Below are 26,448 nucleotides of genomic sequence, written 5' to 3' on the forward strand. Positions count from 1 at the left end.
GTCTTTCACTACTGAATCAACATCTATTTTAGAGGTTTATGCTTCTGCAGTTAATATTAAGATTGGTGATAATGACATGGAAAAAAACAGATTATTAGTGATATTATTAGAAGTGAGACTGAAAAATGCCTTATGTTTGCTTCTCATAACCCTGAAATTTCTCTGCCTGACAATTTAGACTCTGAGATTAATGATTATGCTGGAGTTTATACTCCAAAAAAAGAATTCCCTGCACAAACACACTAGGGGGCGCTGCTGGTGTTGTGGGTGACTCAGGGGATGCTGTGAGAGGTGGACTTTTTAATCTAACACACCCTTTTAAAATTCCATGATTGGTATCTTTTGGAACATTAGAGGTTCAGGCCAAAAAGGGAAATTACAGTAACTGTCTGACCTAGTTCACAAGTATAAACCTGATTTTTTAGGTTTTCAAGAAATTAAGAGGGAAAGCCTATCTGACTCTTTCCTCAATACTCTAGCTGGTTCCACTCCTTATGAGTGGAATATTCTGCCAGCAGTTGGCTCTGCTGGGGGTATCCTTGTGGGTACTAACACCACTTGCTTTGAGATCCTGGATGTTAGTATTAAGAAATACTGTATTATTTTATCTTTGAAAAATAAATCTAATGGCTTCTGCTGGCACCTAATTGTGGTGTATGGGACAGCTTATGTTGTAGACAAGCTAGACTTTATTGCTGAATTACATGAATGTATGGATGGCCTATGTTATCCTGTTCTGTTTGGGGGGGGGGGGGACTTTAACTTGATCAAGGAGGCCAAGGAGAAAACCTCTGGCAATATTAATACTTCCTGGGCATTCCTGTTCAATGATTGGATAAATAAGTGGGGTCTAATGGAATATAAGCTATCCAACAGGGTTTTTACCTGGAGTAACAATCAGGACAACCCTATTTTTGCCACTATTGACAGAGTTTTCTCTGCCACTGATTGGGACTGTCACTTCCCTCTCACCACATTGTGTGCTCTACCTAGGTTGGGAAGTGATCATGCCCCAATTTTGCTGGACTCTGGTGTAGGTATGTGTAACCCAGCCAGACCTTTCAAATTTGAAAAGTGGTGGCTTGGGCAACTAGATTTTCAAGCCTTGGTAGAGAAGATTTGGGCCACACCTTCACCATTTACAACAGCTATTGGGACCTGGCAATTTAAAACCAAGTTATTTGGGAAACTTGTTAAAGGTTGGAGTATTAACCTGGAAGCTGCTATGAAGGAAAAAAAGAAGGATTTACTTCAGGAGTTTGATATCTTGGATGTCTTTTCTGAGCAAAATAGAGCTGATGCTGGGGATATCCTCAGGATGAAACAAATTAGGGGAGAACTTGAGGAGATTTGGAAAAAAGAGGAAACTGCCATGTGGCAGAGATCTAGAGATAGGAAGATCAAAGAGGGAGATAGGAATACAGCATATTTTCATGTTGTTGCCAACCAAAGGAGGAGGAAAAACCAGCTATCCATTTTGGAAGGTCCAGATGGACTTGTATACTCCACTCATGACATGCTGGAAGTTGCTACCAACTTTTATAAAAATCTCTTTGGATATGAACCCAGACCCAATGTTCATTTAGATGACCATTTTTGGTCTGAGGAAGAGCTGGTAACAGATACAGAGAACACCATGCTTGACAGGCCATTTTCAGAAGAGGAAATTAAGGAAGCTATTATGAGCTCCTATGCTAATGGGGCCCCTGGTCCTGATGGCCTCTCATTTCTGTTCTATCAACACTTTTGGGAGGTTATCAAAGGGGATTTTATGGCTCTGGTGAAGGATTTTGAGAATGGGGTTTTGGATATCCAAAGACTAAATTACTCTATTGTTACTCTTATTCCTAAAGAACCAGATGCCACAGAGATGAGGAAATTCAGGCCCATTTGTTTAAGTAACTGCTCTGTGAAAATCTTTAGTAAAGCTATGACAAATAGGGTTGGCCCAGTGGGCCATAGGCTTTTGTCACCATGCCAGTCTGCTTTTGTGAGAGGTAGGTTTATCCTTGAAAGTGTGGTTACTGCCCATGAGGCCATACATGAAGTACACAAATCAAGAGACCCTGGGATTGTGCTTAAGTTGGATTATGAAAAAGCCTACGACCGTGTAAACTGGGATTTCCTAGTAGAAATGTTAACATCTAGGGGCTTTGGAGCTAAATGGATTCGGTGGAACCTCTCCATTTTGCAACAAAGCTCTTTCAGTGTCAAGATTAATGATGTCCTAGGCCCTTACTTTGTAGGGGGGAAGGGGCTAAAACAAGGAGACCCAAGCTCCCCGATGCTTTTCAACTTGGTAGCTGATGTATTTTCTCGTATGCTGGTTAAAGCTGTCAATAATAACATAATTGCTGGGATTGTTCCCCATATCATCCCACAGGGGCTGATATGTTTGCAGTACGCTGATGACACAATCCTTTTCCTAAATCCCAAACCTGAGTATGTTAGAAACTTAAAATGGCTACTAGCTTGTTTTGAAAACCTGTCTAGGTTAAAAATTAATTATGACAAGTGTGAAGTGGTTCCAATTAATATGAATGAAGATGATGCTAAACTTTTATCCCAAATTTTCTGCTGTAAGTTGGGGGATTTCCCCCTTAAATATCTTGGGGTTCCTCTACACTACCTAAAGCTGAGGAGGGAAGATATCCAGTACATCATAGATAAGATTATTAAAAGAATTTGTGGTTGTAAGGGGAGACTACTTAGCTATGAGGCAAAGTTGGTCCTCCTCAAAGCCTGTATTGCTAGTATAGCTATGTATTTGATGTCTGTCATTAAATTTCCTAAGTGGGCAATTAATGCTATCACTTCACAGATGGCTCATTTCTTCTGGGGAAATCTGGGGGATGACCATAAATACCATCTTGCTAACTGGGGCTTAATTTCACAGAAAAAAGATTTTGGTGGTTTGGGGGTACCCAATCTAAGAGAATTTAACATGGCTTTGCTGGCTTCTTGGGCTAAAAGATATTTCATGGATAGTGATAAAGATTGGGTTAGATTGGTAGATCATAAGTATCGAACCAATAAACCTAATCTGTTGTGGTCCAAACAGAGAATGGGGTCACCTTTCTGGAAGGGTGTTACTTGGGATTTTGAAGGGATAAGACATTTTTTTAAATGGAACTTAGGAAATGGTGACAAAATTAGCTTCTGGGACGACACCTGGGTGGGGGATTCTTCCCTGAAAACACAATTTTGGGAGGTTTATGAAATCTGCCAACAGCAACAGTGTTCAGTTTCAGAGGTGTGGGATGGCCTCAATCTAAAACTTACTTTCAGTAGATGTGTGGGGATCGAATTTATGGAGAGATGGCGTGACCTGATCCGAGTCATCTCTACCAAAACCCTAACTAACGAGGAGGACCAACCTGTTTGGTTGTTAGAAACATCAGGGACATACTCGGTCAAATCCTTTTATTCCATGATTAACTGGGGTGGGGTTTCTACTCCTGTCTGGAATTTTTTTTGGAAGATTGTTGTACCCCACAGGTATCTAGTCTTTTTGTGGCTAGCTTTTAATAATAAAATTCTCACCAGAGATAATTTGAACAAAAGAAGGGCGGTGGATTACTTAAAATGCTTATACTGTGATGAGGAGGAATCAGTCACCTTTTCTTTGAATGTGTAGTTGCCAGACAGGTTTGGAGTGATGTGGCTGACTCTTTTGAGTTCATTATCCCTAATAACATGGCTGAATTGTCCTCTTTCTGGAATGTGAATAATAAGAAATCTGTTGTCAATATTGCCTGTGTTGCTACCATTTCGAGCATTTGGACTATACGTAACGATATGTGTTTTCAGGGTATACCATGGACAAGCACCTGTGCAATCTTGGCAAGGATCAGCACATCGCTACATCAATGGAAGATCCTTTGCGGAGGCGACCAATCGGTCCTACTGAGAAGATGTCTTCAACTTCTGGATCGGCGAAGAGGAGAGCTGCTCAGGATTGCATGGGCCTGGGCCTGAGAGCGTGCGCGAAGAAGAACCGAGGTGGAACGCTAAAGGCTCACTCGGAGTGATGATGGAGGGAATAAAGATGCAGAGATCTCCCCCTTCGTCCTACTTCTGCCACGTCTCAGTTGATGACTTATATCTTGCCTTGCATGGCCTCATAAGACTTTAGGTTTTCCTTTTGGTAACTTTGGTTCAGTCCGGTCTGCTTTAAAAAATCGCTTAGGGGATGTAGCTCTTTCCTGTTCTCTGGTCTGCTACTTCTGGCAGTCCCGGTTGCTTGTAACAGTCTTGATGACTTGCATTGCTCCGTTTTTATAAAAACTGGGGTGGGGGGGACACCTTTTGATCAAAAAAAATTAAACCAGGTCGCACGAATCCTCACTGAAAATTTCGGCAGCATAATGCGTCGCAACATACACAATGGCGCTACAAAATCGCTCCGCACGACCATCCCTTCTACATTTTTTTGCGTGTTTCACATGGAACGAAGGACCATCGCCGACTTCCATCTACATGCACAACAAGTCAACGACCCTATAATAAGATACAATAATTTTTTTTTCGCCAATCCGAGTGTTGGCAAACCAAAATATTGCCACAATATAAGATCAAAACAAATGATCCCATCAACTGCAGCGCACAACCAAAAATTGGCAAATTTTATGACTACACTAAAACATCAAATTTGTTCTCATCAAACACCGAGATTTCCTATATATTCTAACACAAAGAAAAGAACTGGACATTCGCTAATAAGTTGATCTCATGATACATCACCTCTTATTCTAAAAGAATGAGCTGAACAGTTGGTAATAATGTTTTATTTCTTTATTACCCAGGAAGCACAACCTAAGATCAAGTGGGAACATTGCATGAATAGCAAGTAAAACGGGCCCAAAAGATGTGTATGTATATTCCCTCTCTTATGGGAGTCTCTACTTTAGAGTCGACTGGATAGAGTTTTCAGCCAAACAATAATAGCAATAGTATAGCATCAGAGGAAAGTTCAGTGTAAAGGCAAACAGCTGCACTAGTATAGCATCAGCAACACTAGCAGCAGCAGTGACATACAGCAGCAAAAGGAGTAACAGCTGCACTAGTATAGCATCGGCAACACTAGCAGCAACAGTGACATACAGCAGCAGAAGGAGTAACTTATAGCAGCAGGAAACACACCGAACAATAACGTCAACAACAGAGTATAGCATCAACAACAATAGTTCGACGGCAGAAGCGGTAGTCTTAAAACAAATTCAGATATTGCTTAGGTCACTTATAGCAGTAGCAGCAGAAAACACACATAACTATACAGTTCCTCATCTACTTACCGTGATCGAAAACTTGTTTAGTATTAAAACAAATACTAGTTACACTGAAATACATAGTGTAAGTCGCCAATAAACATCACTAAAAGTACATCTCTGGCAAATTGCTTTAGCTATTTCTGTAAACCGGTTAATAGGTTCCCCATTAGTGGACCCCCCTTACAATAAATGTATAGGTAAACAAACATGTAATCCATCCTCAACAGGAACATACCTCAATCCATATCCTGCTAGGTAGCTAGCCGTTGTCTGACGAATTCATCTCTGCCTGGCTGCATGTCCCCTAATTAACTACTCCCTCTGTTCCTAAATATTTGTCTTTCTAGAGATTTCAACAAGTGACTACATATGAAGCAAAATGAGTGAATCTACACTCTAAAATATGTCTATATACATCCGTATGTGGTGTAGTCCATTTGAAATCTCTAAAAAGACTTATATTTAGGAAAGGAGGGAGTAGAACCATGTACTACATCACAAGGAAGAAAATTCATCAGTTTGAGTAGTGCCATATATCCCAAGATTTTTTTCTTTGAAGAGTGAAGGTTAGATCGAGAAAAAGGGTGCACTCTTTTTTTGGATAAAAGAGAGCATTCTCTCCGATTTCCATTAAAAGAAATCACCATGTCTTACCAGAGAAAGCGAAAAAAACTAAAGTTGCAACATAAACTCCTCCCCTACGCGGTTTTCACCACCCCACTGAGGGGGGAGGAAAGCCATCCCTTTCCCCCCCATTTATCCTCGGGGTAGCAACCTACAGGAGGATCCAAAGCCTGGGCTCAAAGCAAGACCCAGCCCTGGTAAGGAAACATGTTTTTTTAAGGCATACATCATTATTAATGTCTTAGGATCAAAAGACTAAAGGCAGACTGGAAAACAAGGAGAGCAAGCTCGCAGTTGAAGCAGTTGTTCTTCGCAGCATTAGAATTTTGTCCCGAAAGTAGGTTGACACTGGTCATCCCAGAATTCTCCTAGTCTTCAGGTGCCATCCATGAGCTGCTTTGAACACTTCTCCAGCCACCTCACCCACTTGTTTCACTCCAGCCTCCGTCATCTTACTTCTTACGGGATTTGTCTGCAAAACATTCCAATCATTCAAATTTTTAAGAAGCAGGTTAACAGTTATACAAGGGTCATTCACCCTGTTATTATCAAAAATAATGCTATTTCTCAGCTTCCAAATGGTCCAGCAGATCGCTGAGATGCCTATCATAACCAAACCCTTTTCATCTTTTCCAAAAGTCTTCACCCAGGTTCTCATTACCATGTCAAGATTTTCTGGAATGTTTCTCAAATTGAAAGCACATTTCAAGATGTTCCATAACAATCTAGCAACTGAACAAGATAAGAAAAGGTGATTTATATTTTCTTTATGTCCACAAAAGGGACATTTATCATCCCCCTTCCATCCCCTGCGAAGTAGATTGTCTTTAGTAAGTATACTATTCCTAAGAGCCAACCACATGAACACCTTGATTCTGGGTGGCATTTTGATTCTCCACATGTAAAGGTGTGGGTATCTGATACCATTTTCTATCAGATGTCTATAAAAGGATTTTACAGTGTATACCCCTTTTTTGGTCAATGTACATTTCACCTCATCTTTGTCATCATTTAAGGTTACCGAGCTACAGACTTCTTTAATATGTTCCCATAGCTCTCTAGAATCTCCTGTCAGAGTTCTTCTAAAATGAATAGTATCTAAACTATTATCTAACACCTCCTTAACTATTTTCTTTTTATCAAAACATAACCCATACAGTCTAGGGAAGTTTTTACTGAGTGGAGCAGATCCAATCCACCAATCTTCCCAAAAGCGTACTTTATCCCCTTTTCCAACCGTAAACTTACACAAAGAGGCAAAATGTTCTCTATGTTTCAATATCTCCCTCCAAAACTGGGAGTGTCCCTGTTTCGCAAGTACACTACCCAGGTTTTTATTCTTAACATATTTCTTCCAAATAATATCTTGCCACAACCCCTCAGTTGTGTACAGCTTCCACCACCATTTACACAGTAAAGCTTTGTTCATATGTGTGAGGTTTTGAATTCCTAACCCCCCCCCCCATATCTTTCGGCCTGCACACCTCAGACCACTTAACTAATTGATATTTCTTTTTTTGGTCATTATCTTGCCATAATAGTCTGGCTCTAAAGAAATCCATGCGTTTCTTCACCCCTATGGGGAGCCCATAAAAGGACATCATAAAATAAGGTATGCCCGTCAAAGACGACTGGATCAATGTAACCCTCCCTGCGCTAGCAAGCAATCTGCCTTGCCAGGTTTCACATTTCCTCTCCATTTTGTTCTCAGGAGGCTTCCATAGTTTATTGCAAATTCTTTTTTTATCTACAGGCAGTCCTAGATATTTCATAGGCAAGGCACCTACTGGACATGTGATTTTTTTTTGCATATTCCTCCTTTTTATCTATGGCTCCCCCAAATAGGAAAGGCTCACTTTTGTGAAAGTTAATCTTCAACCCAGACATTTGTTCAAAAAGGCACAGAATAAATTTCAGGTTGTGTGCACTCTCTATATCATCTTGTAACAAGAAGATAGTATCATCTGCATATTGTAACATATTAATCCCATTTGGAATATATTCATTCAGAACCCCTTTCACCAGACCATTTTTTCTAGCATTATCTAACATAATTGCTAGGGCATCAGTAGCCAGATCAAAGTTAAGAGGGGACAGGGAATCCCCCTGTCTCAATCCTTTGTGAGTAGGAAAATATTTTCCTAAATTCTCATTAACTTTGACACAGACTTTTCCCCCCTAATAGTTTCCGTTACCCAGTCTACCCATTTATCTGGGAATCCTTTCAATCTAAACATTTGAAATGAAAAGGACCATTTTATTTTGTCATAAGCCTTTCAAAATCAATTTTCAATAGCAGAGCGCTTTGCTTTTTCTTTTTAATACTGTTCAAAGCTTCATGAAGGATTAGGAACCCTTCCATGATATATCTGCCTTTTACAAAAGCAGTCTGGACAGGAGAACTAACATCAGTAGCTACCAAATTTAGCTTGTTCATTAACACCTTTGTAATGATTTTAAAGCAAACATTCAGCAAGCGAATTGGTCTGAATTTTTGTATTTTATTAGCATCCTTTCCTTTTGGGACTAGAGTTATGATCCCATAGTTTAATCTACTTATATCAATTTTCCTACTGGCAAAGTTATCTAGTAAAGCTTTGAGGTCATGTTTCACCAAATCCCAGTAGTGCTGATAAAACTCAGTTGTAAAACCATCCGCCCCTGGTGATTTATTGTGTGCCATTTTAAAGACAACCTTCTTGATTTCCTCTAGAGAGAAGATATCTCTCCTGAATCTTAGCTGGGTTGTCAATATTTAAAGAGACAGAAGAGTTATCAGGGGAGCCAAACAGGGTTTTGTAGAAAGTAGTAATATAATCTATGAGATTCTTTTCCCCCTCTATCACCCCCTCATCCTGTTCTAATCTGTTGATTCTATTTCTTCTCAGCCTTCCATTTGCCTTGGCATGGAAGAATTTAGTGTTGCTATCTCCTTCCAGTATCTCATCTATTTTGGCTCTCTGCCTCCATTTGGTCTCCTCCTGTTTAAGGAGTCTATCAAGTTGAGCTCTCAGCTCAATTTGTTCCTTTCTATCAGCAACTGTAAGGCCATTCACCTCACAGTGTTTATCAATAATATCCAGTTTCATTAGAATATCTTTTTTTAACTCCACATACCAAGCATTCATATTTCCATTCCATCCTTTAAGTTTAGGTCTAAGATTTCTAAATTTCCCCAGCAATCTATCTATGCTGTCTCCTTTAATATTTGGGTCATTCCAGACCTTCTGGATAATTTCATCAATACCTTCCCTCAAGAACCAGGCATTTTCAAATCTGAAAATTGGATCGGATTTTTGAAAGTCCCCAGAATCCAGGAAAAGAGGAGTATGATCAGATTTTTCTCTAGTCAGAGCTATAACTTGGGTTAGAGGATAAGCCTCTTCCCACTCTGTACTACAGAGAATTCTATCTAGTTTTTCAAAGGTAGGAATAGGCAAATTATTCCCCCATGTGAATTGTCTCCCATTCATATCAAGTTCTCTTACCCCAGCTTGTTCCAAAATGGCATTGAACAGGAAACTCCAATGTCCAGGGGACCCTGGTTTGTTTTTCTCACTGGATTTTCTAATAATATTGAAGTCACGTCCAATCAAGATGGGGTGGACACATTTCTGAAAAACCTTGGATAGCTCGGCAAGAAAGATTGCTTTTCTTTCTGGTTGTGCATCTCCATAAATCACCACTAGGTCCCAAATTAGCCTAGTTTTAACATCTTGGACTGTCATCTTAATATGATAGTCCCCCTCATCTTGTGAGATCACATCTAATGTGGTATAGTTAACCCCTAACAAGAGACCACCAGTTTCCCCCTAGCTGGAGTGAAATGCCATTGAAAATCCCTACCAGCACAAAGTTGCTGTAAATCATTCCTAGAGAATTGTTCTCTCATGGTCTCTTGTAAGCCTAAGAAATCCACCTTCATATCCATAATCATTTCCCTAAGGAATCTTTTTTTGATATCTCCCCCAAATCCTCTCATATTCCAAAAGATACCTCTCATCTTCTTTTTCTTCTTTTTCTTACTAGAAGATTCTAGGGCCTTAACTGCAGAGGCAGTTTTAACTCGAGAACCTCTGGTAGTTTTGCCTCTTTTTTCCCCTTTTTTTTGATGAGAAAAGTCCTCTCAGAAGTTCCCAGTCATCTTCCTCCTCCTCTTCTCTCTCATTTTCCCCTTGATCTAATAAATCTTCTAAAGTGTGTTCCCCAGTATCAATAATATCAAGCTCCTCAGACAGAGAGGTTTGCTTTTGATTTTTGTTATAATCTGCTAACCACATATCAATTCTATCCTGTTCACCCATTTTTATTAACTCCAAATTATGGTTAATTATGTCAGGTTTGTTCCCCAAATTAATTCCCACCCCCTCAGCAATCTTTTGAAGGAGACTATTAGATTTAGAAATAATATCAGAGGGTGCGGACTCACCATAATTGTTCTTCTGAGCCACTCTCTTTTGCCAGCTCAGTGATCTTGCGGTCTTCTTTGCCTTTCAATCTAGTGCATCTCCTTAGTTCCTCTTCCTATAGGGATTCCAATTCTCCTTTCTTAGCTTTTTTTACTTTTGTTCCAAAGGTATTAGTTTCCTGGCTAGCAGTATAATCCACTGGCTCCATATAGCCCAGGCCAACAGCCTGATCCATCAGCTCAAGGTCTGTCATTTCCTCCCCCTCCACCTGCTTGTCTTCTTCTGCTGCTCCCTCCTCAGTATCCTCTCTTTCATCTTCATTTTCAGTGTTTTTCTCCTGACTGTGACCCCCTCACCTCTTCATTTACTTTCAAATTGATTTGCAACAGTTCATGTTGTCTCTGAACCTCCTTTTCTAGTGTTTTCCTTATGATATCCATTTCTTTCCTCTTTTTTTCTTCCAACATGAGTTGTGCAGTCTGCCTGGCTGCTAATTCCTCTGCCTTTTGTAATCTCACCCTCAAACTTCCTTCTTCACCCTGAATGTCTCTACCTATTACTGCCTCTGTCTTTTTCTTAGCTATCTCACTTTTTTGGGCCATGTCACCTGTTTTGAGCACCACTTGTTCATATTGTTTCAACCCCAAGCTCCCCAGACTGACATTTGATTTTCCAGACTCAGATTGTTTGCTCTTCTTCTGCATATCATTCTCTCTCTGTGTTTCAGAATTTTCCAGGTCAAGATAATCAAATATTTTCCTTTTATTCCCCTCATCAAACTTGTACCACCCCTGTTCTGCAATAGAATCAAACTCAAAGCCAATGTCATAAAGTAGCAAGTCTTTTGTAGTTATTTCAGTGCCAGCAGGGATCTTGTGCAGGTCTCTCACTCCCACTTTCACCCAGATTTCTTCCTTGGAATATATGTGTTCTACATCCACCTCAACCACTGGCCCCAGAGCTGAACCAATTTCACATGCACCCAGGTAATGTCTCAGAGTATCAGGGACTCCCCACTTAATCCAAACTGAGTGAAGTTTCCCTTTTGCTTTATCATCAGGACTCCAAAAATCCACCTCCACCATAGCTCCTATGCCAAGCAGGGTGAACTTGCCAAAGTCTTTAAGCTCCACCAGCTTGGCTTACTGGGAAATCTCATCAGGAAAGTTTTTGGGCTCTGAAATTTGGCTCTCCAAGTCCACCCCCAGTCAAACATCTTGCTGAAACCATAGGCCACAGTGGTATCATTCAACTGTCCTTCATGCACAGTAACCAAAGCCATGGGATTTATGTGTTCAGCAGCTACAATATCCTTAGTGTTCTGAACCAAAAGGCATCCTAAACCCCTGACATACTTGGCAACTGGTTTGACTTGTTTCAACACAGTACATTCTTTAGTATTGTGAGATGGCCTCTGGCATACCACACAGAAAATCTTGTTTTTGCAGTCACTCTTCATGTGTCCCTGTTCTTTGCAATTGACACAGAAAAGTTCTTTGGAATTTCCTGTTTCTTTCTTTTTTGTTGTCTCTTTAGATCCTTCCACTCTTGCCCCCCTTGAGTCTGCAGAACTTCCTGTTTTGGCATATTGGAAAGAAGAAATTGATATTGCTGTGCCATTTGTTCTTGTGGCATAAAACCAAACTGCCCAAGCCCCATTCATACTGGCACTATCTATGGAAAGTTGGTGTTGCTCATCATTGGGAAACCCCCTGCCATCTGGATAGGCCCTCCCTGTACCCCCATCTGTTGCAGATTTGAATTATTAGCCGCAAACCCACTTCCATGTCCAGTCTCACCCATCCCAGCTTGAGATCTCTCTTGCTATTTTCCACTTCTGTCTGATGTAAACCTTCCAAGTTTGTTGTCTCCATCTCTGCCATTCCTCGTGGAAGTCCCTTCCCCACCAAAGCCACTACTATTAGTCCCTGATCCCCCTCTGAAGCTCCCCTCTCTGTTTCTCCAGCCATATCCATCAAGCTCTCTCTCATCTTGCCTGTTAAATCCTCTCCCAAAACTTTCAGATCTGCCATAGAAGTTACCTCTTCCTCCTGGATTGGCTCCTCTCCCTGGTCTTGGTCTCCAATTCTCCTGCCTGCCTGCCATGGTTTCTTCTCCTTCCCAGAGGTTTTCTCTCTTCTCGACGCTCTCCCCCCAGCTTGTCGCCGCTGAAATTTTGCTAGGGTTTGGGAGGTGGAGGAAGTCAGGTTCTGGGATGGAGGGTGGGATTCCCCCTTTATATAGGTCCACACCCACCCCTCCTTTTTCTGGGCCCTTTTTATTCACCACTCCCCTGGGCCATGTTCCTGCGAGGCCCATCTGACCAACCTCCCCCCTTTTCCCATAATCCATCCATGTCACTTTCATCTTTTCTTCCCCTGATTCATGCCCTTTTTTATCATTCTGAATTTCCTCCATCACTTCTTCTAACATAAAATTTCCTGGGATTTTTTCCACCCCTATGTCTTTGTCAATTATCATATCATCACAGAGAATCATATCTCTATTATCAATTCTTCCCTCATTAACTTTTGTGTCTCCAGACTCAGTATCAATATCAGATAGGTATTCAGGGAATCTAGCTAAATCCCAGACTTTGGTTACCTTATTTTAATTTTTATCAAAGCCATATCCATTTTTTCATTGTTAAATCTCCCCCAACTAGGGGAATCAATGTGAGTGAAAAATTCTTGATGTTCAGTCTGATTTCTAATTCTCTGCCTTTTATCATTTTTTACTTCATTTTTTATCAAAAGGCTTTGAATACAATTGTTCATCTTCTTCTCCATCCTACGATTGACACGCCTAATTTGGTGTTGTGTATCAATTTTGCCCTGACTGAATCATGAGTATGCGTCAAGTATTTGAGTACAGGAGAGCAGACAGTACCTGAAACGGCGATATCCTCGTCAGGATCATCATCTGAATCCTCACTAGCCAGCCACCAAAAGTGGTTGCTGACTAGCGAGGGATTCAGAAGTTGTTCCCGGCGAGGCGTGCAGAGCGGCGAGGCTCCGGAGTTGGAGGGGCTGGAGCGAGTCGGGCAGAGCGGCGCGGCGCCTCCACCACCACCTGCGACGCCTAACCCACCGGATCTTCGTGGATCACGATCGGAGCCATGGCCAACCCTGGAGCAGGGAGAGCCAGGACCCCCTCGCGAGGTCGAAGCGCCGATTCCCTCATTGCCGGGGCGAGATTTGCGGTCGCGAAGATGGTGAAGGCCAGCCACTTCCTCGCCACAGATCTCACCGGCGAATTCGCCTGATCCGCCGCCCACAGAAGCACCTGCAGTGGATGTTTGCGCCCACCGCGTCCGAACAGCGATCTCTCCTCCGCCACCGTCAGATTCTCTACAATCGCCTCCGCCTCCGCATACATCTCGCGCTTGCTCATGTACCACGCCCCGATCTCCCTCAGCCGGACTCGCAAACGCGCATCCCTGCCTGCGAACCTTTGCATCTTCTCTTTGTCGATCTCCACCATCGTCGCCGCGGACTCGAGCAAGCAGAGCAGTAGATGAGGCGTGCGGGAGAGAAAGTGGGGGATGAGGGGGAATCTGAGCGACCCCCTTCGAATTTAATCCCCAACCCACCGCAATTGCTCTCCCACCAGCCGCATTACCTCCTTCGCCGGCTCTTGAGGCGTCGTCCCCGCCGGTGATCTCCTCCTCGATGTGCGCAACGTGGCAGGGGAACGCGACCGTAGCCCCCGGGGTCAGAACGATCCCTCCCCCCGAGTGTACATCGACCGTGCATCCCCGCTCGTCGATGAGATGCACCGTCGCAGGGTGCGGGCGGAACACCACCACGCCCCGGTGGTACTTGGGAGACGTCACCGACCTGAGGTCGACGGCAAACCACGCCGACCACCGTAGCGTGTCGGGTTCGCCAACCGCGTCGCCAGACACGTCACGCGAGAGACGTGCCATCTGGCAAATCAAAAGGGCGCACTCTTACCGCGAGATGGCAAATCAAACCCACAAGCTCTGCTGACCACGACATGACATGGGTGATCAGTGTTGCTGCAGGCAAGGTGCATCATCGGAGCGGCATGGCACAACTTTGGGTCTCCATGTATGCATGTGTTGTAGATGAGGCAAGGTGAGGAGCAGATGGAGAGGAAGGGGAACGCGGGGATGAGGGACTAGATTGAGATAAATAGAGAGAGGAGGGCAGGCGAGAAACGCGCAGAGACATCAGATGGGAGGTCGATCCGCGTGACATGATGGGGAGGCCGATGGATGGCAGGCGGCAGGAACAAGAGGGAGGGAGTAATAGAGCGCCTGGTTTCGAGGAAGAGAACAAGACTCCAGAAGATGATCACCTTCCAGATTGCATTTGCCGAGGCACATAAAGGAACTCCTTGGAAGAAAGCTCGGTTAGGCCCTGCAAACAATATCCCATTTTGCAGGGCAGTGCCCTCCAACAACTTCAGAGCCCTTCCAAAGGAAGGCCCTGCAAATCTTGTCGATTTTCTTGAACACCCAAGGAGGAGGGTCAAGAGAATCAGGTTGAAGATTGAAATGCAGGTTAGGACAGACTGGACCAACACAAGATGACCACTCTGCGTTAACATTGTAGACCGCCACGATGCAAGACGCGACCTTATGATGTCCAATAATAATCTTTGAAGGTCCTCTTTACTAGCCCTTTTGCAGTTCAGTGAGTGAGCCTACAGCCGAGCATATTGCAACAGAATGTGGCTAGATAATCATCACATAGGATGGGTGAGCTTGAACTTTTGGATAAATTACAACTCAGTCCAGAAGCCCCTTTAAGGATTTCCAACAAAGAGTTCACGACCTGAACATCCACCGGGGAAGCCCGCACAAAAAGGATAACATCATCAGCAAACAGAGATAATGTTTGCGGAACAAGTCCAGGAGGAAACATGGTGAAAAGACCACAAAAATCTGCCTTAGAGATCACCCGGTCAATTTAGAGATGTGTGTTTAAGCTGTGAGGCTTGTTGCTGCAATTCAACGAAACTTTGTCACTGCTTCATCTACAAAATTTAAAGAACTGACCACATGGTGTAGGATAGGGCATTTCAAGCGAATGGCTTATCCACTGCAACAACTGGCCTTTGTCAACAATATAGACAATGGCACAAGTTAAGATTATATGAGTGAGTGCATTTTCGTTTCTCAGCAATCAAACAAGGAAATCCACAACTCTCCATCTACAATGGCACCAGTTGATACATATGAACATGCTCAAAGTCAGAATGCAAATAGACATTCAGGTTCAATTATGGGCCAACCAGCCAACGTCTCTCTTTTGTTTACTTATTAAGTCGGCCACACAATACAATACAATGCAAACTTTAACACGACAAGACCAACACCGGCGCTCAACGAAAAATAAACAGAGAAATATGATCCTCCTTTTTTGGAGCAGAGCATTTCCTTCCTGAGATATGCAAACAAGGCAGGCGCCCTTCCTTCCTTCTGCACAGCAAAATGCAAACTCGGGGTCTGATACATTATATAATAATACATACACCCAGCAGTAGAAATCTCTCTGCATACGTTGAAAGAAAGAAAGAATCTGCATCCAACCTTTGCATCGTCAAAACTATTTAAGCTCAGTTTTTTGTGATCAAGCAACAACACTGAGGGAAATCCAAGAAAAACAGCCCCCAAACCGACGGTGGCATTGGCACTAGCTAGCATGTAAAAACACACAGTACAATGTTCAATAGACAGCGAACTAAACTGCTCGCAGAAGCAGGCGCAGCCCAGGCCCCAGGCAGTGTGATCAAATTGGCTTCAACGATGGGGCTTTGGCGCAGCGGGCACTGACCTCCAGCTAGAAACAAGGAACTCACGGCTCAAGCCGTGTGCGCCCCAGCAAGCGGGCGCGAGGCTTAATCAGGCTCCATCTGGGCCTGTTGGAAGTACATAATTGTGAGCAACCATGTCTATTGAGCTAGTAGTATCTCCAGAGTTTTCCTAAGCACATGTACTTTCACCAACAGTAGTCACAATCATGTGAACTGATGATGAAGAAACAACGGTGTGAAGTTTGAATAGCTCAAGAAATGTACCTGATTTAGGAGTCCAATGCTAGCAACTTTGACCCCTTACCCCTTTCATCTCAGCTTCACATAAGACATTTATTTAAAATTGGGCTATTTAACTGCTTTCTTCTCCCAGTTCAGTCCATACTGCAGAAGCATAAAAGTTGGTTATTCTGTTATAACTGATATAAGATATCTCTCGAGCCCATTCTTATGTTCAAAGTTGACCCACCCATAATAACTTATATCAACCCGACATATCATATAAGATATCTTCTTCTGCTGCAGTGCCCTGCTTGAGGCGCTTGGCAAGACCACAGCCTGTAGGAGAAAATGACCGTCGTCATGCTTTTCCGTCATGTCCGATACGTTCAACGGATGTATACTCCCTGAGGAATGCAATGTGGGTGGAAATAAAACAAACAAAAAATGATCAGTCTACTGCACAAGCAATGTAATGCATCAAAGGAATGCAGGAAAGAGTAGAGTAGAGTAGCTCTTATTAAAGTAGCTTATAGCTAGCACACAGCGGTCTGCATTTTACTTAAGCTGTCCTACTTATGATGTGATTTGGCTCCAAGAAAGAAAGTGGCCGTGCAGTCAAAATTAAATGCGACTACTAAAAGGAAGAAGAGACCAACAACAGGGAAAGACCTCTCTATACATGTACTACACAAAGCACAGAGACCACTGTTGCCTTGGTTCTGACCCAAGAACCGTTCAGTCACTCACTACCTGGGCAATACAACACAGCTAGAGATGCCCAACAAGTCCTCCATCCTACACTGTTGGTGGTTCATCATTAACTATCTACAAAACTTAAGCTTCCAGGTTGAGACTCCAATCAACGCCCATGAAAAACAGCACAAACCCATTCGATTTGTGGACCAACATCACACAGGCCAAAGTAGACCAACGTCCAAATCCTTCATACTACTACTCCTACTGACAAATCAAAACAATTAAACACTACAGACGGCCCTGCTGGTCTCAGGTCGTGGCATCATTGAGACTTACTTCCAGGTATACAAAACTTCATACTGGGCGAACCACGGCTACTTTCTCAGTCCTTGAGTTGTTGATCTACAAAGGAAAGCAACGTCAGATTCGAGACTAGCTGCCAACACTACATGATGTTTGACTGGAATACATAGTAGACAAGTCAGAGTGAGTACTTACAGTTCCACCACTAGTTAGCCAAGCTTCACATGTAAATAGTTGAGCAGTAAGTAAATCCTCGGCATTGATCACCATCTTGATTCACTGTTCAATGATCAGAACAAAATCGATTTTACTTGTATTCAGTAGTGATTGGCACATAAAAATAGAAAATCACAGAACTGATGGAACACTGAAAACTGTGTGTCTCTATTATATTCAGTACAGGAGACTAGAAACTTTGAACAGTGACTGAAAACTGTAATAGCTAAAAAAAGGTAATCTTCTCATAGCTCAGAACTGAAAAAAATAATGAATAGGACGTCACTGGATGCATCTACTTACCGCAGCAATTCAAGTCTGAGCAACGCCATGAGGGGACAGGCTTCAGAATTACCACCTAGCTCCAGGCTACAATTCTGCTAGGCAATTTGTCATTTTGCTTCTTCTTGCAGTACTACACAGTGTATGGCTTGGAGGCATATTGGGCGAACCGCAGCTACTTGTTTCTCGTTGTCCACGAGTGGTTCATCTACAAAACAAAGCAACATCATGACTAAGACTAGCTACCAACAGTTGCTGAAACACATAACAGATCAGTCTCAGAGCGAGGAACTTACAGTGCAATCACTTATTAGGCAAGTTCATATTGAGCAGCAAGTGAATCCCTCACATTAATCAACATCCTTATTCACTAACTGTTGACTGATCGAACAAATTGCTTTACTTGTATTGGGTAGTCCTGGGAACATAGAAAAAGAGATCACACAATTGATTCAACACTATGTCTCTGGTCAACATAGGAGACTAGAAAGATGGAACACTGAAAACTGTTATAGCTACAATATAGGAAATAAGTAATCTTCTCATAGCTCAAAACTGAAAAACGATGAATAGCTTGCAATACGCATCTTAGTGAAACCAAGCAAGAGAAATAAAAGTTGAGTTGCATTGTGGCTTTTGATGGATGTGCGGTCTGCATCAGAAACTACGACCGGACCACCGAACCATGGAATTTCATCCGAGGTTAAAATCCTACAGAGGAAAAAACACGCACGCACACATGGCTAGCCCTGACCTGCTGTAGTTTAAGTGTTTAACTAGCAGCAGAGCAAACACCTGGCCTGTGTAGCAGCCAATGAAATTTTCTGGTACCATCAGTTGCTGTGTGCCTTTCATGTTCGCCAGTTAAGTTAGTTGCCCAGCAGCAGAATAGAAGCAAGTATATATACCCTATTTTCTTCCTCAACATGTATATAATATAGGTCAGATCATTCAGTGCATAGTTGTTGTACACTCCCTCCATCCCAAAATAAGTGTCTCAAACTTAGTACAACTTTGCACTAAAGGTAGTACAAAGTTAACGTGGTTTTAGCAATACACTGTGGTTCAGGAACTTGAATCATTTAAATTACTAGAGCGCTACATATCAAAACAGAGGAGCCCCAAGCTTATCTAAAAGAACAACTCTGAACCATCGTCCCATCATAGACACAAGAACATATATCTTCAATTCTTTTCATGGTTTTGCCTCGGTGGTTCTACCCACTCAGATAGAAAAGACATGATTTTTTGAACCCCAAATCAATAGGTGATGTGGAAGCATGCATGTGCAGAAAAATATACTCCCTCCGTTCCAAAGTAAGTGTAGATATAGAAGATAAAATCAGATGTACAAACATAGCTGCTCTGCCAAATAGGCTTGGTAGTAAACAACCATAGGTTTAGAGATGCAAATATACAACTACATACTACTAACATGGTTTAGAGATGCAAACATAACTGTGCTTTCAAGAACAGATATGCAAAAACAATCACTCATGTTCCACAAAAATGCCAAGAGAAGTGGACTTCCTTTTTATTTCTCTTTATAGTGCCCACATATAATAATACATAGCTTATATTACTCGAACATGGTTTGCATAAAACATGTCAAACAGCTTTACATCCAGAACACTACAGGAGAAAATGTCTGGAGATGCTTAGACACTACATAGGAGTTAGTGTGGTGGCGCGTGGTTTGCAGTTCTCCCCTACGATCATACTTAAGACCAAACGTGCTCATGTGGAGCACACAGCCATCACGGTCACCAAAGGCGCACTTAAACTCCACTCCCTCGCGTAGCGCAAACTCCACAAGGCAAAAGCAGAGGTAACAAGTACATGCATTGCAAGCAAGCTACTGAATTAGAAACTGAAAAGAAATAAAAATACAATAGAATGACATAAGAGACATAGATATATATCAAAGAATAGAACTGAAAAGATGTCAAAAGAAAAGAACAACTCTAAACCATCGTCCCATCATAGACACAAGAACATATATCTTTATTTCTTTTCATGGTTTTGCCTCGGTGGTTCTACCCACTCGGATAGAAAAGACATTATTGTTTGAACCCCAAATCAACAGGTAATGTGGAAGCATGCATGTGCAGAAAAATATACTCCCTTCATTCCAAAATAAGTTTAGATATAGAAGATAAAATCAGATGTACAAGCATAGCTGCTCTGCCAAATAGGCTTGGTAGTAAACAACCATAGGTTTAGAGATGCAAAAATACAAGCTACGTATATACTACTAACATGGGTAGAAGCACAATGAATTGTCTTAAAAAATAACCATAGCCTTGCGCCATACAGAGTCATTTGATGAAGTTGTTAATCACCATATACTAACCTGATTGTTATTTGTTTCTTTCTTCGTGAACATATATGACTAGACACTATTAGCTGCACAAGTTTTCCAATTTTTGCCAGAACTGGGATTGGCAATACTTAACAGATTTGCCACCATTTACTTCTTTTTTGTGTACTCATAGATGATTTAATTTTGCCGTAAGAAAACTCTAATTTCTCCTTAATGGAAAGGCAGAGCTTCTGCCATGTTTCTTCAAAATAAGAAAATAATTTCAGTGTCTATTATGATATTACAATAGAATTTCACCATCCATATTTAACATAGTGTTATTGCAGGAGCAAAAGACAGACCCACTTTTAGTTTTTGTAATGTGTGATCATCAAGAACAGATATGCAAAAATAATCACTCATGTTCCCCAAAAATGCCAAGAGAAGTGGACTTCTTTTTTATTTCTCTTTATACTGCCACATATAATACATAGCTTACTTTACTCTCGGACATGGTTTGCATAAAACATGTCAACGAATAGCTCTACATCCAGAACACTACAGGAGAAACTGTCTGGAGATGCTTAGACACTACAAAGGAGTTAGTGTGGTGGCGCGTGGTTTGCAGTTCTCCCCTACGATCATACTTAAGACCAAACGTGCTCATGTGGAGCACACAGCCATCACGGTCACCAAAGGCACACTTAAACTCCACTCCCTCGCGTAGCACAGACTCCACAAGGGAAAAGCTGCCGTCGCCCATGTACGCGAGACTGGGCCTCGCAAATGCCAGCCGCCTCTCCGGGTCCTTGTGGAACAGCTTCTCCTTGGTCACCTTCCACTCCAGCTCCACCGCACTTGTGCTGCTGCGGGAGGCGACCTCACAGGAGCATATATACCCGTCCTTATGAAGCCCGACCCATGCGTCTAGCCCGTCGGCGTAGTAGGCTTGTCCTTGGAACGGTAGAGCCCAATCCCCATGCAACCTCCACTCGGAAGTCCTGGTGTCGAAGGAGAAGGTGCCCTTTGGAAGATGATGATAGCGTATGTCATGCGCAGACATGAATATGGTGTGCCCGTCCGGGTGCAGCGCGTAAGAGGTGATCACGTCGTCCATGGCGAATGGTGGCGGCGAGGGCACACTTTTCCAGGACCACCTCATGGTTGGGCTCGGCCACGGCTCGTCCTTGTCCATTGGCGCCCACGACATGGCCTCGAAGGAGTGCTGCTCATGGACATGGCGATGCGTCAACGCGTACAGCGTGCCGTCGGCGGCCACGGTGAAGGTGGTCGTATCGATGAGTCGAACCGGTGGACGGGGACCCATGGTGAGCCCAGCCGTCTCGGTGTCGAACACGAGGGCGGGAGTGTGTGGACAGCATGGGTTGGTGGTGATGAAGATGTCGCTGCCCATGGCGGTGAAGTCCATGTGAAGACGTTTTACCGGTGCGGCTAACCGGAGGGCAGCAGGGTCAGGGAACCCATGGTGCAGGTCGGTGGTGGTGTCCTGCAAGGCGTCCACGTCGATCTTGTGGATGCTGAAGCTGAAGCCCTTGTGCCAATCATCCAGCACCAGGTAGAGGTGCTTCTTTGGCACACGCCGTGGCCTTTTTCCGGTGCGGCCGCCGTTGGGTTCAGAGTGGTGACGCTTAGACATGTCTCGTTCAATCGATCTTCCGGCCTTTACTGGATCTAAAGATTGATTTTTTGATTCTGATGATGGTTACGAGGTTGCTAGTACAGGAGAAGAAATCTATAGACAAACGGAAGTGCAAGGAGATGGCAATGGGAATCCAGATCTAACCTGGCGATGAAATGAGAGGTCTTCGAATCCCTCCTCATATTTATGAAGTGAGAGGCTCGGGCCGACTCCCAGCTGGGCTCGGATTGCAGACCCCGAGACGGAGCAGAACCACCATGACGAACGCCCTAGAAGAGAGCCACAAGGGAGGGGAGCCGAATCAGGAGTTAAATCGGGATTGAAAGGAAGAAGGGGTCACCGCCGTGGTCGTCGGAGGAGTCGCCGCGGCGCTCGTGCTCCACTCCCGTGGAAAATCTGGAGTTGCCGGACCGCCCGTGTGGCTAGAAGGCAGTGGAGACGCGCCGCCCCTCTCGTGGTCGCCGAGATCTTGCTGTGGCCGTGCCGACCCTCCCGTGGTCCACGAGATGTTGGTGTGGCCGGCGGCGCTCCGCCCTTCCTCTGCTCTCCTCATTTTTTTTAGCGCGTTGCCTCCACGAGTTCTGCGCGCGGCAGTGCGGCTCGGCCCATTGCGAGGGACAGCCTAGGCGCACACATGGTCCCGTTCCGGGATCGAGCCTGTTTTTTTGTTTTCCTTGACAGAGTAAAATAAAATCTCTCAAAAATCTTCTCTAACACAAACAGTACATATTAAAAGATATTCATGAATTTTTTCGAAACTTCACGGATTAAAAATGTTCATGCATTTTAAATAACTTCCATGAATTTCCAAAAAATCCAAAAATACTCTAAATTTTAAATAAATTCAAAAAATCTAAAAATAGTAAAAAAACCTCCCTGGATTTTTAAAAAATTGTACATAATTTTTTTTTAAAGTACTTGTTTTGTTTTATATTAAAAAATTCTCATGAATTTTTAAAATATTACATGTTAGTTGTTACGCCTGTCCCCGCTATTCCTTGCTCTATGTATGGATTTGTTTTTTGAAAACACAGTACAAACACAGACGCGAGTCTTGAGATTGACGAAATCAGCACAAACGCCTCACCATCAAGGGAAATGTGGTTTGATCCCTGTTAGGATAGGGGTACAATTACCCTCCTAATCATTCAATTACATATTGATTCTTGTAGGGAATAATATTTTGCCGTGATATTCTAAGCATTACCATCATGGAATTTCTATTCTTCGCTCCTAGCAAAGAATACTATACTAGTGTTCTCGTGCAAACCACATACTAGTTGTTGTCTTTGCCGGCCCAGTTCTGCTTCGTCCCATCCCACATCATGTTGTTGGTTTTCACGCTACAACGGTTTTACTGTGTTTCTTCAAACTAGTAATGTGTAGTTGCAATGTATGTTGATATTAGAGAGTATATGAAATTAGGTAGCATAGTTGATATTACGCAGTATATTAATTGCATGTAAATATTATGTAGGATATTATTTGCGTATTAATTATGTGATTAGTGTCGATACTGATATTTGATATGATATTAATTGTACGCTAGACATGTTGAGCACTCGCCGGGGCAGTCTAGGTCACTAGATTGACCTGGCTTGATGGTCAAGATTAGTTGCATCTGCCTCTATAGGTATGCTTATATTGATATAGATATAGAACATAGTGATATTTTTTGAGGTGCAACGGCTGGCATGTTGTCATGAAAGTGGTCTGAAAAACATGAAACTTGGCATGTTGCCATGACATGGCATCAATGGGCTACGGTCAAATTTTCAACTATTTTTTTTAGAAATGTTGTGATGTAAGCTGCTTAGAAATTGGAGCATCCCAAGGGAAGAATTGTAGTTTTGGGAGGGAACGTGCAAGGTGTGAGGAAACCAAGCTGGCCCAGTTCATAAGGTTAGTGGCAATCAACTTGTGTCGGATTTCGGGTTTGGTAAAACCCTTGAGGTTCGAACACTGGGGTGCGCATAAAGATCTCTCCCCCTCTCTAGCTCGCGCACTCTACGATATCACGGCCTAGCTCGACGAACCCAAAGAACATGAGACACAAGATTTATACTGGTTCGGGCCACCGTTGTGGTGTAATACCCTACTCCAGTGTGGTGTGATGGATTGCCTCTTGGGCTGAGGATGAACAGTTACAAAGGAAGAACAACCTCGCGAGGTGAGGTGTTCTTGTGCTTGGTGAACTTGAGTGGCTGTGGTGCTCTGGATCCGATCTTGGTCTCCCCCTCTATGGTGGTGGCTAGTCCTATTTATAGAGGCCCTGGTCCTCTTCCCAAATATTGAGCGCGAAGGGATCCCACAACGGCCAAATTCGAAAGGAGACAACTAGTACAAGCTATCCTGACAAAAGTAGTCTTCGCCTGCCAAAGGCTCTGGTGGTGACGCCGTCTTGGGCTCCACGGTGACCTCCGTCCTGCCGTCCTGCTGGTCTTGGTCTTGTTGCACCGATATGGAAACCTTTGCCTGATGCCTCGGGACTCCTGGTCTGCGCTTGCCCCTTTAGCACCAAAGAGGAAACGAGGACATTGCACGCGCTGGCGCCTGCCTGGCGCCCGCCTGGTTCGAGTCGTCATGGCTTGCGTCACAGGAACCTCGCGAGATGTCCCTTGCCTTGATCTCTCCGCCCCTCGGGAGCCAGCCTGGTGAGGCCGCCCCTGAGGAGGTCTTGCGTCGTCCGCCTCGCGAGGCTTAGCCCCTCGTGAGGGTCTTGAATGTTTACTGGTGAAGATGGGCCGTACAGGGCCGCTGGTGGAGCCACGCTGCGGGCCGCTGGTAGGCAAGTCTGGGGACCCCCATTCCCAGAACGCCGACAGTAGCCCCCGGGCCCAAGGCGCGCTCGGGCTTGGCTTCGAGGCGAAGCCACAGGGCAAGCACGGAGCGCCGCGGGACCCAATAGCCCGCGGCCGCGGTGGCGCGTGGCGACTGATTGGACGTGGGCGTCTCCGCTTCCCCACGCAGCCTCGGCAACTGCCCGACTGACAAAAGGCCGGTGCGGGGAACGCTTGCCTTCATTGCCTTCCTCCGCCTTGCTCCAGATCCCCTCTCCTGCTCCTCGCTTCCGAAATCTCCAGATCTGCTCCGATCTCCTTCCGAGCTTCCGACCAATGGCGCCCCAAAAGAGCAAGGTTGATTCGCCACCCGCCTAGTACGAGCCGGCTCTGGAGGCGCCTGCTACCTATTGAGCACTGCGTTGGCTTTCCCTTGAAGTGGAAAGGATGATGCAGTAAAGCAGCGTAAGTATTTCCCTCAGTTTTTGAGAACCAAGGTATCAATCCAGTAGGAGGCCACGCACGAGTCCCCCGCACCTACACAAACAAATAAATCCTCGCAACCAACGCGATAAGGGGTTGTCAATCCCTACACGGTCACTTACGAGAGTGAGATCTGATAGATATGATAGGATAATATTTTTGGTATTTTTTATGATAAAGATGCAAAGTAAAATAAAAGCAAAATAAAAGGCAATGGAAATAGCTTGTTGTTGGAAGATTAATATGATGGAAAATAGACCCGGGGGCCATAGGTTTCACTAGTGGCTTCTCTCAAGAGCATAAGTATTACGGTGGGTGAACAAATTACTGTTGAGCAATTGACAGAATTGAGCATAGTTATGAGAATATCTAGGTATGATCATGTATATAGGCATCACGTCCAAGACAAGTAGACCGACTCCTGCCTGCATCTACTACTATTACTCCACACATCGACCGCTATCCAGCATGCATCTAGAGTATTAAGTTCATAAGAACAGAGTAACGCTTTAAGCAAGATGACATGATGTAGAGGGATAAACTCATGCAATATGATATAAACCCCATCTTGTTATCCTCGATGGTAACAATACAATACGTGCCTTGCTGCCCCTACTATCACTGGGAAAGGACACCGCAAGATTGAACCCAAAGCTAAGACTTCTCCCATTGCAAGAAAGATCAATCTAGTAGGCCAAACCAAACTGATAATTCAAAGAGACTTGCAAAGATAACCAATCATACATAAAAGAATTCAGAGAAGATTCAAATATTGTTCATAGATAAACTTGATCATAAACCCACAATTCATCGGTCTCAACAAACACACCGCAAAAGAAGATTACATCGAATAGATCTCCACAAGAGAGGGGGAGAACATTGTATTGAGATCCAAAAAGAGAGAAGAAGCCATCTAGCTAATAACTATGGACCCGAAGGTCTGAAGTAAACTACTCACACATCATCGGAGAGGCTATGGTGTTGATGTAGAAGCCCTCCGTGATCGATGCCCCCTCCGGCGGAGCTCCGGAACAGGCCCCAAGATGGGATCTCTTGGGTACAGAAGGTTGCGGCGGTGGAATTAGGTTTTTGGCTCCGTATCTGGTAGTTTGGGGGTACGTAGGTATATATAGGAGGAAGAAGTACGTCGGTGGAGCAACATGGGGCCCATGAGGGCGGAGGGCGCGCCCTGGGGGGGTAGGCGCGCCCCCTACCTCGTGTCCTCCTGGTAGCTTTCTTGACGTAGGGCCAAGTCCTCTGGATTACGTTCGTTCCGAAAATCACGTTCCCGAAAGTTTCATTCCGTTTGGACTCCGTTTGATATTCTTTTTTTGCGAAACTCTGAAATAGGCAAAAAACAACAATTCTGGGCTGGGCCTCTGGTTAATAGGTTAGTCCCAAAAATAATATAAAAGTG

General features: G+C 43.7%; 1 protein-coding gene and 1 long non-coding RNA gene across 4 annotated transcripts; both read right to left on the reverse strand.

Moving 5' to 3' along the window:
• Window positions 1-4,306: 4,306 nt before the first annotated feature.
• On the reverse strand, window positions 4,307-12,506 carry LOC141041519 (uncharacterized). The gene is made up of 2 exons (XR_012201707.1): window positions 10,324-12,506; window positions 4,307-6,366 (listed from the first exon to the last, which is right to left on the reverse strand). It is a non-coding gene; the product is annotated as an uncharacterized lncRNA (long non-coding RNA).
• A 2,979-nt stretch (window positions 12,507-15,485) lies between these two features.
• On the reverse strand, window positions 15,486-22,380 carry LOC109748229 (uncharacterized). Of its 3 annotated transcripts, none has more exons than XR_005770428.3 (8): window positions 21,913-22,355; window positions 18,103-18,224; window positions 17,828-18,014; window positions 17,504-17,587; window positions 17,342-17,407; window positions 16,557-16,713; window positions 16,352-16,471; window positions 15,486-15,752 (listed from the first exon to the last, which is right to left on the reverse strand). XR_005770428.3 is itself a non-coding variant. In XM_020307263.4 (2 exons), exon 2 carries the CDS (start codon window positions 21,763-21,765, stop codon window positions 20,653-20,655), a length of 1,113 nt encoding a protein of 370 aa, XP_020162852.1. In that variant the 5' UTR covers window positions 21,766-21,800; window positions 21,913-22,360; the 3' UTR covers window positions 20,533-20,652. The 3 variants fall into 3 exon arrangements, 1 of the variants encoding a protein (XP_020162852.1); XR_002229319.4 differs by lacking the exon at window positions 15,486-15,752 and adding an exon at window positions 15,766-16,192 and having other exon boundaries at window positions 21,913-22,380; XM_020307263.4 differs by lacking the exons at window positions 15,486-15,752; window positions 16,352-16,471; window positions 16,557-16,713; ... (2 more) ...; window positions 17,828-18,014; window positions 18,103-18,224 and adding an exon at window positions 20,533-21,800 and having other exon boundaries at window positions 21,913-22,360.
• Between the last annotated feature and the right edge of the window lie 4,068 nt (window positions 22,381-26,448).

This window comes from Aegilops tauschii, chromosome 2, assembly GCF_002575655.3.
Source record: "Aegilops tauschii subsp. strangulata cultivar AL8/78 chromosome 2, Aet v6.0, whole genome shotgun sequence".
Lineage (NCBI taxonomy): Eukaryota > Viridiplantae > Streptophyta > Magnoliopsida > Poales > Poaceae > Aegilops > Aegilops tauschii.

What these genes read in the sequence shown, in the direction of transcription:
- LOC109748229 (XM_020307263.4), bottom strand. Translation starts at nt 21,765, where the DNA reads ATGTCTAAGCGTCACCACTCTGAACCCAACGGCGGCCGCACCGGAAAA.